Source organism: Myxocyprinus asiaticus, chromosome 16 (assembly GCF_019703515.2).
Source record: "Myxocyprinus asiaticus isolate MX2 ecotype Aquarium Trade chromosome 16, UBuf_Myxa_2, whole genome shotgun sequence".
NCBI classification, from domain to species: Eukaryota; Metazoa; Chordata; class Actinopteri; order Cypriniformes; family Catostomidae; genus Myxocyprinus; species Myxocyprinus asiaticus.
Genome location: NC_059359.1, coordinates 8,670,609 through 8,683,437, shown reverse-complemented (window position 1 = coordinate 8,683,437; position 12,829 = coordinate 8,670,609). Strand labels below are relative to the sequence as shown.

At 45.4% G+C, this 12,829-nt stretch overlaps 1 protein-coding gene across 4 annotated transcripts in view; it reads right to left on the bottom strand.

The window, feature by feature from the left end:
• Positions 1 to 12,829, bottom strand: part of LOC127454461 (oxidation resistance protein 1-like) — a 240,049-nt gene that overhangs the window by 36,939 nt on the left and 190,281 nt on the right. For all 4 annotated transcript variants that reach the window (XM_051721687.1, XM_051721688.1, XM_051721686.1 and 1 more), the window contains 2 exons: positions 6,417 to 6,569; positions 5,679 to 5,863 (listed from right to left, as the gene is read on the bottom strand). In XM_051721687.1, coding sequence (XP_051577647.1) covers positions 5,679 to 5,863; positions 6,417 to 6,569 — 338 coding nt within the window. The remainder of the gene's footprint in view (positions 1 to 5,678; positions 5,864 to 6,416; positions 6,570 to 12,829) is intronic.

The window sequence follows — 12,829 nt, the reverse complement described above, 5'->3', positions numbered from 1 at the left end:
ATTTGCCAGTGAAAGTTCACCAAACTTGAACTCCACGCAAAATCCACAAAGGAAAATTGTCCGCCACCGGAAGTCAATTTTATAAAATTCATGATTGTGCGGATTCCCATTGAAATGACTATATTTCATCAGTGGAATATCAATGGAGCATGAAAAACAAGCCATACAGTTTTGGAACAACATAAGGGTGAGTAAATGATGACTGTAATTTCCTTTTTGGGTGAACTATCCCTTTAAGGTGACTCTTATGTGCAAATTTTTTTTTATTACTGTAATGCAAAAAAGCGATGGTATATTATTTAAACTGTAAAGTATTTATTCATCATGGTAGTTTTTATTGTACTGCCTTCAAATTATGCTGATAAGAATCACTGTATTACAGTAATTTGCTGTAATACAGTAAAAAAATATGATGTAATGAAAATGTAAGTAAATTATGACATAATTTTTATTTTTGGATGAACTAACCCTTTAAGACATCTGAAACATCTAAGACAAGGGTGGTACTCTAATCAAAATTATTTGGTTCAATTAATAAGCATTCAAGTGAATATGAAAGTGCATAAATGAAAAGTAGGTCTCTCTGTCTGTACATCTGCATGATAAAAGGCATCTGTGCTTCACTTGCACAACTGAGACCCTGCTGTGAACCCAAACTGACTGATGAACCTCAGAATACAGCTCTGAGCTCAATTCAACACATCATTATTCATAAACCAACAGAGGATATAAATATCTGGGGGTGGAAAGGCTACTAAAATCATTAACTTCTTATTACAAATCGAAATGAGTGAGCAATCCAGATGTAGGCGGCTGAATTCATGCTTCATTAACCTTGGAGTAAAAATCAATTTCCTGTATAATAAAGCAGAAAGTTGAATATCTGAAGTAAACGTACAGGAGCGTGGTTCCTGATGCTAACCGCAGACAAAATACCGATTTTTCACATGAGAGATGTTCAATCTAGATAAGATATCCGAAGATAAATCCAATTTGTAACATAACGTAATGCCACTGTATTTTTAACTTTTCAGAATCTTTCACATTCAAAATCACTTGTCGTCTGGTGGCTTAAATATTTATTTTATTTTGGTCTTTTTGCAACATATAAGCATAAGCGAGGGTATACGAGCGAGGGCAGAAAAAGATGGGGAAAGGGGAGGACAGGATTGGGAAATGACCTGAGACAGACTCAAACTTGCATCAGTAACATAAGCACCACAGCTCAACATGTCGAAGCACATGCACTAACTGCAATGCCACAGCCCTAGCCTGAGTGATCGTGTCTACCACCGTGGATGGTAGGCCACTTTGGTCTTCTGCGTCCCGTCCAAGGGCCAGACGTGGAGATTCCAGAGGCCTGGTCGTGGGTGCCAGATGGTGCCCCGTCCCTGAGAAAGAAGGTCCTTCCTCAGGGGAATTCGCCGGGGGGGCTATCGCGAGGAGCGTGAGATCCGAGAACCATGTCTAGGTGGGCCAGTAGGGTGCTATTAGGATGATCAGCTCCTCGTCCTCCCTGACCTTGCACAGGGTCTGTGCAAGCAGGCTCACTGGGGGAAACGTGTATTTGTGTAGTCCAGGGGGCCAGCTGTGTGCCAGCGCATCTATACCGAGGGGTGCCTTGGTCAGGGCATACCAAAGCGGGCAGTGGGAGGATTCCCGGGAAGTAAACAGGTCTACCTGTGCTCGACCGAATCGACTCCAAATCAGCTGGACCACCTGGGGGTGGAGTCTCCACTCTCCCCTGAGGGTAACCTGTCATGACAGCACGTCCACTGTGGTGTTGAGGTCGCCCGGGATGTGAGTGGCTTGTAGCGACTTGAGGTGCTGCTGACTCCAGAGGAGGAGACGGCGGGCGAGTTGTGACATGCAACAGGAGCGTAGACCGCCTCCTCGGGTTCTTAGCGGCCAGCCGTGAGACAGGTGGTGCTTGCTTCCTGCGTTGGGCTCCACGCCGGGGCCGGGCCACGGGGGCGGGCTGCGGCGGAGCCGGTGTTGTTGCTGCAGGAGGATGCCCTTGGCGACGAGCAGACGGGGTGCGGGGTCTTGAGTCGCGCCGGGGCAGGATGTGTTGTATGGCCTCCGTCTGCTTCTTCACCGCCGAGAACTGCTGGGCAAAGTCGACGGTGTCGCCGAACAGGCCAACCTGGAAGATGGGGGCATTAAGGAACCGTGCCTTGTCTGCCTCTCGCATCTCAACCTAGTTGAGCCAAAGGTGGTGCTCCTGGACCACCAGGGTGGACATCGCCTGCCCGAGAGACCACACCGTGACCTTCGTCGCCCGGAGAGCGAGGTCGGTTGCCGAGCGCAGTTCCTGCATCAATCCTGGGTCAGAACTACCCTCGTGCAGCTCTTTTAGTGCCTTGGCTTGGTGTACTTAAAGGAGAGCCGTGGCATGCGGGGCGGAGGCGGTTTGTCCAGTGGCACCATAGGCCCTAGTCGTCAGGGACGACGTAAACCTACAGGCCCAGGACGGGAGCTTTGGGCGCCCGCGCCAGGTGGCGGCACTCTTCGGGCACAAGTGCACTGCGAGCGCCTTATCCACCTGGGGGATCACCGAATACCCCCTGGCCGCTCCACCATTGAGGGTAGTGAGAGTGGGGGAGCTGAAAGACCAGGACCGGGCAGTAAAAGGTGCCTCCCATGATCTTGTCTGCTCCTCATGCACTTCCGGAAAGAAAGGAACTGAGGCAGGACATGGCCGTGGGTGGCGCCCAGGAACCAATCATCGAGCCATGAGGGTTCAGAGGAGAGTTGAGGGTTCCACTCTAGCCCGACGCTCACGGCCGCCCGGGAAAGCATGTCCTTCATTTCCGCGTCGGCCTGAGACTGGGCGACCATTCCCGAAGGAGGAAGCCCAGCCGAAGCCTCTGTGTCCGACTGGACGAGCCCGCTCTCCGATGCTGCGCTCAATAACTCATCGTCTTCCCAGGCTCCGAACAAGAGGTCGAACTTGCCCTGAGACGAGCCAGCGGTCTCAGAGCACCCGACCATGGCAAGCGAGCGTGCTGGGGAATGGGAGGTCCGTGGGGGGATACCTGGTGGAGGTGGTCCCATTGATGTCCCCAAATCACCCCCAGTGCTAACCAACGTGGCCTCAAACCCGTAGGTAGAAGGACCGGTGCGGGGAGCCGCTGGGGTGGCAAGCCGCAACCGCAACGTTGCCATGGTCATGTTCTCGCAATGAGGACATGATCCATCCACAAACGATGTCTCCACGTGGACAGCGCCCAGACACGTAAGACAGCGATCGTGGCCGTCAGAAGCGGAGAGATTCGACCGCAACCAGGAATAACACACAAAAGGAAAGGCATCTTTAAAAAGACGTTCCGTGTGTGCCGCTCTTTTTGTGAATGAAAATATACTCTTTTAGAATATACTCTCTTTTTTCGCTCTGCCGAAGTGCTAAGGGGCGTTCTCTGCACTCCACGGATGCAGAGGGGGAGAAGCCGCTGAAATGTGCCGTAAATCCAGCAGTTTGAGGTGCGTCTTTGGAGGGAAACTGAATTCAGTGCACTGAATACAACCGCTCGGCTCCGAAGAGAAAATCTGAATGAGTGGTTGCATACCAGCTCCTTTTATACCCGTATGTCCGGGGGAGTGAATTCCACTCACCAATTCCCATTGGCCTTTTTTCAAAAAAGCAGAGGTGTTTGGGGCTCCCAAGAGTGACCCCTAGTGTCACTACATCGACACAACATCGAGTGAGTGACAGACAGGGAACAAAAAATTATAATTTATGGCCTTATGAAAGAAAACATTTGCCGTAGGATGATATAACATTTTTCTTTCTGCACACAGATGGAGCACTGTCTCACAGAATAGTGACACAGAAGACTGTAAAAGCCCAACGTGACTGCGTTGCTCACGCTCGGCTCTCAGAGTGTGTGAATCAGGCCTTATGCTGCCATCTGTCTGAAAAGCCTCCTCACCTGCTACAGGCCAAAGGTTCTGGAGGGATGGCTGTTATACAGTATATTTAGTAAGTTAATGGTACTAAAGCTACTGGTATGAAAAATCACAAAATATAATGTTACTGTGGTGATGGGGGCGTGGCCGAGTTATGTCTGTGGAGAGCGAGGCCGCGATAGGAAGAACGGTAAGGATTGACACCTGTGGGAAATTATCTCTAAAAGCTGTTTGTGTTTGCAGTGAAAGCTGAGAGGGATATAAAAGAGTAGTCCATTTTGCTGGAAGGGAGTGAGAGAGAGATGCACGAAGCTGTGTGTGTGCATGTTGTGCTGAAAAGCAAACAGTATTGAAAATACTGAAAAGTGTGTAGAAATAAAGACTCATGTGGATTGTTTATCCGGCTCCCGTTTCCTCCTTTACAAGAGAGCTAAGAACCTGTCACAGTTACCAAATGCTACAATTTACTTAATAATAATATTGATATGTTAATTAATCTGGATATGTTAAATAACCCTAATGTTAAATAAAACTTTATTAATAAAACCATTATCCTTATACAGAACATTAGCCACTTTTACTGTGTGAATCATATCACTGACATCTCATTTCTCTGTTTTATTTTAATTTGGCATGAAGGACATAACAGTTTTGTTTGATATTAAAAATCTGGAGAAATGCTGTCATCTCCTCCTCTGTGTTGTATTATTATAATCATTTTTTAGGGTAAAAAATGTCTGTAATTTTAATGGTAAAAGAATGTAAAAATGGTAACTACCCGTTAACCAATTAACAGTTTTTAACTTCATTTACGGTAAAATAAGATAATATATTTAACAAGACAATAAATGTAATTTTATGGTAAAAATGTATATCATATTTAACAAGAGAATACATGTAAACAATAATCAAAAAACAACAATCGTATAATCGTAAATACGTAAAAGTAAAGGTTGTTTTTTGGTTCTAGAAGGTTAATATATAAAGTTTATATCAATTAAAAATCTAAATGGTAGTAAACCGTAAATATACAGGCATCAAAATTACACTACATCCCATAAAGCCTGAAACATGGTCACATGGTCACCATGAAACATGGTAAATTTCTGGCAACCATTGCTGCCGGTATTTTACCGTAAATTTTACAGATTTTATTTTACAGAGTGTGTTAACTAATTGGCCAAAATAATTAGAAAGACGTGAATGATAAAAAAAGTGATCCCGGAATTTGTTTCAGTCACAATGCACATTATGCAGTGTAGAGATCAGTCAATTTGTAATTATTGAAACATGCGTGTTGACACTGTAACTAAAATATTCTCAAATTAACAGATACTGATCAAAAGAAAATTTGGAATCTAATTAAATCAAATTAAATTGGGAAATCAATGCCAATACCCAACCCTACACATTAGTTGATTTCAGTTTAATCGTAGCCTACAGCATATCATTACTCAAATTTAATTAATTGATTAAACTGAAGTGTTTGACTTAAAAGGATGGAACAGGGTCATTCTATAAAGTTAGAAAAAAAATTGCCCTTCCAAAGGAAAAACCAGCAACACCCCACTAACAATACCCTGTAACACATGAAACAGGTATGTCAGATAGTAATGAAATATTGCCCCCTACTGGAAAAGTATATTTATTGACCCTATTCCAAAGTATTATAGAAACAATTCCATTACATTCGTTTAGGATTTGATTATTGGTCATCTGCTGAGATTTTTGTCCTAATGTGACAGTATGAGGCAAGGCAGTTGTCTTACGGAGGCACAGAGTCTCGGATCTTGCTGTCTGTGATCTCTCTGTAGACGGCTGCAGACTGAACCTCCTCCAATGGACACATGATGCCGTACTCCTCACATCCCCTCTCCAAAACCAGAGGGTCTGTTCGGAGAGGGTCAAACATGATGTTGTTGGGCGTCACCAGCAACACCCCACTAACAATACCCTGTAACACATGAAACAGGTATGTCAGATAGTAATCACAGAACAACTGTTTCAACCAAAATCGGGTCTCCTACACTACGGTCTGTCCTATGACAAAGGGGTTTGGTTTAACTATGCTCAGATTCACAGAAAACATATTGAGATTATTTTATAATATACAACTGGCTGGACAATCAAAAAACTTTGAAAACATTTTTCTCAGTTTCAGTGTTGCAACACCATAAAACTTAAGTCCCATATCTAAGAGGGGTGAAAGTGTGGACAGAAATTTTTTGACAGTGTTAGAGCCAATCAACTCTGTACAAATACAATTACACTCGTAAGGCAAAGAGTGTTCGCTAAGGGGAACAGATCAGTAGTGGAGACAGTTGCTCAGCTCCTACACTTGAAGCAAATCTTGGAACCCTTTACTGTTTGCAGTCTTTAGTTTTCCCAGAGGAAGACAAGTATCTTATTAGTGCCTAACCTGAGGACTCCTCCGCGTTCCTCCATAAGTCAAGGAACTTCATGTAACTTTGGATTTGCTGCAACTGTAAAAGCAAATTCTGACTCACCTTGCCGTCTGTGATGTACTTGCAGTTGATTTTGAGGAACTTCTCTGTCAGCGCCTCCTCTTCCTCCGAGGTGGAGGAAACCACACGGGAGGGCCGCAAGGCGGAGAGAACTGGAGGGGCAGGAGCCTCCGAGCGAGGAGTACCATTTGAGTCCTGAAAAGGACAGAGACATGACAGGCTACTTCCACTGAGTACTTTTATTGTATGGGTGATCTGCTTAAATCACAACACATACTGAACTCAGACTTGTCATATACTGGATTCATTCTGGTCTCATTTTGGATTCATACTCAACTTATAGTGGTCTAATACTGGACTCATACTGGTCTCATTTGGGACTCATACAAAACTCAAACTGGTTTCATAACAGACTCATTCTAATTTAATACTGAACTCATTCTTGTCTCATACTAGACATACTAGACTCATACTGTTTCATAGTGGTCTAATACTGGTCTCATACAAGTCTCACACTAGACAGAAACTGTACACATACTGTTCTAACTCTAGACCCATACTAGACCAATGAGTAAGTCATACTGGGGTCATGCTGGACTCATATGCAACTCATAACGGTTTCATACTGGAATCATGCTAGTCTCATACCTAACTCATACTGTACTCATTCTGGTCTTATACTAGACTTATAGTGGTCTGGTCCTGGTCTCATATGGGAGTCATTCACTGAACTAATTTCAGTCTCATTCTGGTAACATATTGGACTCATACTGGACTTATTCCAGTCTCATTCGGGACTCATACTGGACTTATTGCAATCTCATACTGTTCTCATTGTGGTATCATACAGTTATCATACTGTACTTATTCCAGTCATATACTGGACTTATTCCAGTCTCATACTGCTCTCATTTGGGTATCATAGAGTATTCATACTGAACTAATTCCAATCCCATATTGGTCTCAGTTTGGTATCATACAGTTATCATACTGTATTTATTCCAGTCATATACTGGGCTCATACTGGATTTATTCCAATCTCATACTGCTCTCATTTTGGTATCATACAGTATTCATACTGTACTTATTCCAGTCATATACTGGACTCATACTGTACTTATTCCAGTCATATTCTGGACTCATACTGAACTAATTCCAATCCCATATTGGTCTCAGTTTGGTATCATACAGTTATCATACTGTACTTATTCCAGTCATATACTGGCCTCATACTGGATTTATTCCAATCTCATACTGCTCTCATTTTGGTATCATACAGTATTCATACTGTACTTATTCAAGACATATACTGGACTCATACTGAACTAATTCCAATCCCATATTGGTCTCAGTTTGGTATCATACAGTTATCATACTGTACTTATTCCAGTCATATACTGGACTCATACTGGATTTATTCCAGTCTCATACTGGTCTCAGTTTGGTATCATACAGTTATCATACAGTACTTATTCTGATATTGGTCTCAGTTTGGTATCATACTGTACTTATTCCAGTCATATACAGGACACATACTGAACTACTTCCAGTCTCATACTGGTTTCAGTTTGGAATCATACTGTACTTAAACTGTACTTATTCCAGTCATATATTACGATACGATACAATATACTTTTATTAATACCCACAGGATAAATTAAATCCGACACAGTAGCACATAACAGTAATACATATACATAATAAATAAATACACATAAATATACATAAACACACGCTTTAAACAGTTTAAAAAACCACACACATACATAACAAAATTTAAAATTTAAAATGTTTAACACTTAATCAATAGAGTGTGACATGCTGTGGACAGTGGCATTGAATAATCTAATGGCAGATGGCACAAAAGACCCTCCTAAATATTTTGAAGCACTGGGTTGAATATATCTCTGACTAAACCTACTCTTCAATTTCCTCAGATCCTTATTAAGAGGATGTGAAGGATTTCCCATAATGTCTTCCAGCTTTCCCCTCATCCTCACCTCAGTAACCCTTTCCACATTATCCAATTTTATCCCCACCACTGAGCTTGCTTTCCTCACTAGTTTGTTTATCTTATTGGCCCCATTTGTCCCAATGCCTTCCCCAGCACAAAACAGCAAAATAAACTACACTGGCCACCATAGATTGATAAAACATCTGCAACAGCTTTGTACTCACATTAAAAGACCGTAACTTCCTAAGGAAGAACAACCTACTTTGCGCTTTCTTAAAGCGAGGCCCCACCTGCCGGTACGTCCGATGAGATTGTCCCCTTGGTCCCCCTTGCTCGGAGCTTGGACGAGTGGCTTGCGCTTTCCAATCCGTCGCGATGGCTGATCCGGACCGTCCGAATCAGCTATGCGATTCAGTTAGCCAGGCATCCGCCCAGGTTCAACGGCATCTACTTCACCTCGGTGAAGGGTGAGAACGCAGCTACCTTGCGCGTGGAGATCGCTACCCTCCTACTGAAGGATGTGATAGAGCCTGTCCCTCCGGCCGAGATGAAGAAGGGGTTTTTACAGCCCCTACTTCATTGTACCGAAAAAAGGCGGTGGGTTGCGGCCAATCTTGGACCTGCGAGTACTGAACGGGGCTTTACACAGACTCCCGTTCAAGATGCTGACGCAAAAACGCATTCTGGAGAGAGTCTGGCAGCAAGATTGGTTCGCGGCGGTAGACCTGAAGGACGCATACTTCCACGACACAGACCCTTCCTGCGGTTTGCATTCGAGGGTCAGGCGTATCAGTACGAGGTCCTCCCTTTCGGTCTGTCCTTGTTCCCTCACGTCTTCACGAAGGTCACAGAGGCAGCTCTTGCCCCGTTAAGGGAAGTGGGCATTTGCATTCTCAACTATCTCAACAATTGGCTAATCCTAGCTCACTCTCGGGATAAGTTGTGTGCACACAGGGACCTGGTGCTCTCGCACCTCAGCCGACTAGGGCTTTGGGTCAACTGGGAAAAGAGCAAGCTCCTCCCGGTTCAGAGCATTTCTTTTCTCGGTTTGGAGTTGGACTCAGTCTCATTGACGGCACGCCTCACTAACGAGCGCGCACAGTCGATGCAGACCTGTTTGAAGGCGTTCAAACAGAAAACAGCGGTTCCACTGAAACTCTTTCAGAGGCTCCTAGGGCATGTGGCATCCTCAGCGGTGGCCACTCCGCTCGGGTTGATGCATATGAGACCGCTTCAGCACTGGCTTCAGACTCGAGTCCCGAGATGGGCATGGCGCCGCGGGACACATCGCGTGGCCATCACGCCGATCTGTCACCGCCTCTTCAGCCCTTGGACCAACCTCACGTTTCTATGGGCAGGCGTTCCCCTAGAGCAGGTCTCCAGGTGTGTCGTGGTTACAACAGACACCTCCAAAATGGGCTGGGGCGCTGTTTGCAACAGGCACGCAGCCGCCGGCTTATGGACGGGCCCGCGGCTGCGTTGGCATATCAACTGTCTCGAGTTGCTGGCAATTCTGCTCACCCTGCGGAGGTTCCGGCCATTGATCCAGGGCAAGCACGTGTTAGTTCGGGCAGACAACACGGCAACGGTAGCATATGTCAACTGTCAAGGCAGTCTGCGCTCCCGTTGTATGTCAAAACTCGCCTGCCATCTCCTCCTCTGGAGTCAGCAGCACCTCAAGTTACTGCAAGCCACTCATCCCGGGGCGACTTCGACACTGCAGCGGACGCGCTGTCACGGCAGTTTACCCTCAGGGGAGAGTGGAGACTCCACCCTCAGGTGGTCCAGCTGATCTGGAGTTGACTCGGACAGGCACAGGTAGACCTGTTCACCTCCCAAGAATCCTCCCACTGCCCGCTCTGGTACGTCCTCACTGAGGCAACTCTCGGTATAGACGCATTGGCACACAGCTGGCCCCCTGGACTTCGCAAATATGCATTTCCCCCAGTGAGCCTACTTGCACAGACCCTGTGCAAGGTCAGGGAGGACGAGGAGCAGGTCGTCCTGATAGCACCCTACTGGCCCACCCAGACGTGGTTCTCGGACCTCACGCTCCTCGCGACAGGCCCCCCCCCCCCGGCAAATTCCCCTGAGGAAGGACCATCTTTCTCAGGGACGGAGCACCATCTCGCACCCACGACCAGACCTCTGGAATCTCCATGTCTGGCCCCTGGACGGGACGCCGAAGACCTAAGTGGTCTACCACCCGTGGTGGTAGACACAATCACTCAGGCTAGGGCCCTCTCTACAAGGCGCCTGTATGCCTTTAAGTGGCGTCTGTTCGCTAAGTGGTGTTCTTCCCGATGCGAAGACCCCCAGAGATGCGCAGTCGGATCAGTGCTTTCCTTCCTGCAGGAGAGGTTGGAAGGGTGGCTGTCCCCTTACACCTTGAAGGTGTATGTAGCCGCTATAGTGGCACACCATGACGCAGTGGACGGTAAGTCCTTAGGGAAGCACGACCTGATCATCAGGTTCCTGAGAGGCGCCAGGAGGTTGAATCCCTTCAGACCACGCCTCGTTCCATCATGGGACCTCTCTGTAGTTCTTCAGGGTCTACAGAGAGCTCCCTTTGAGCCCTTGCAGTCAGCTGAGCTTAAGGCACTCTCCTTGAAGACTGCCCTCCTGACTGCGCTCACTTCCATCAAGAGGGTAGGAAACCTGCAAGCGTTCTCTGTCAGCGAAATGTGCCTGGAGTTATGTGGCTATGTGCCCAAGGTTCCCACGACCCCTTTTAGGGACCAGGTGGTGAACCTGCAAGCGCTGCTCCAGGAGGAGGCAGACCCAGCCCTGTCGTTGCTGTGTCCGGTGCACGCTTTACGCATCTATTTGGATTGCATGCAGAGCTTTAGAGTCTCTGAGCAGCTCTTTGTCTGCTTTGGTGGACAGTGGAAAGGAAGCGCTGTCTCCAAGCAGAGGATCGCCCACTGGCTCATTGACACCATAGTCCTGGGCATATCATATATTCTCCATCCACGTCCTCTGTAATACATCCGACAATGGATGAGTCATCTGAGAACTTTTGCAAATGGCATGCTCCCGAGTTATATTGAAAGTCAGAAGTGTATACAGTGAACAAAAAAGGTGACAGAACAGTCCCCTGCGGTGCACCAGTACTACTCAGTACCCGCTCTGATGAGCATCCCTGCAGTCTAACAAACTGTGGCCTATCTGTGAGATAGTCTACAATCCATGACACCATACTCTGATCCACCTTCATTGTAGATAACTTCTTTGCCAGCCTCAATGGATGTATAGTGTCAAATGCACTTGAAAAGTCAAAAAACATAATCCTCACAGTTGCTTGTGATTTCTCAAGATGTGTGTAAGCTCTATGGAGCATATAAATTATTGCGTCTTCCACTCCTATCCTGGCCTGGTAAGCAAACTGCAGCAGATCCAAGCTGTCACGTACCAAAGGCTTAAGGTGCTGGAGAACAATTCTCTCAAAGATTTTCATTACCTGTGATGTCAGGGCCATGGTCCTGAAGTCCCTAGGGGTACTAGGATGTTTATTGGACTCATACTGAACTTATTCCAGTCTCATTCTGAACTAATTCCAGTCTTATACTGGTTTCAGTTTGGTATAATACTGTACTCATACTGTACTTATTCCAGTCATATATTGGACTCATACTGAACTTATTCCAGTCTCATACTGGTCTCATTCTGGACTCAAACTGGACTTATTTTGTCTAGTCTCATATAGGTCTCATTCTTGACTCATACTAAACATAATCCAGTCTCATACTGGTATCATAATGGTTTCATATTAATCTTATATGGGAATCATGTTAGTCAATCCTGCTCACAGTCACAGCACAACAACCAAAAGCAGCGCGGTGCAGTGTTTCCCATTAATTACCTAGAGTGTGGCGGCCTGCCACATAATGAACCGAAAATATTTTTACACTTCTCATAACAACATAAAAGTTGCCTGACATTACAGTGCTGCCAACTTAGTGATTTATTTTATTTATTTTTTTAAAAGCACCTAGCGACAAATCTAGTGACTTTTTCGACAAACCTTAGATACTTTCTGTAGAAGAGAGTCGCCAGTATTGCACGAGATCTTGCTTTCCTGCCGCAGGCACACCTCTCTCTGCGTTTACTCTGTTCAGTGAGTGGCAGAGAGGAGCAGCACATTCATTTGACCATACGGCAGCTGACATAGACGTGAATGAGCTGTGCATGTGCAAACAGTGTTGCAAAGGATCAATCACTAATCTATATTGTTTGCTCCTCCTTTGTTTTAAACAATTTAATTGTATTTTTATTCTTTTCATGCGCCTATCAATGTCTTATCACTCACTATCACAGGGGTTTAGTTCATTTCTGTTTCTGAACTCTCTGAATTCAGATAATTTGTTTAGACATGTCTGAATATTGTACTTTATTCAAACACAATAATACATTTTAAACTTTATTTAACTTATATACACATAATACAAATACAAATATAAATACAAATACAAATACACTCAGCCTTGGACATTACACACAC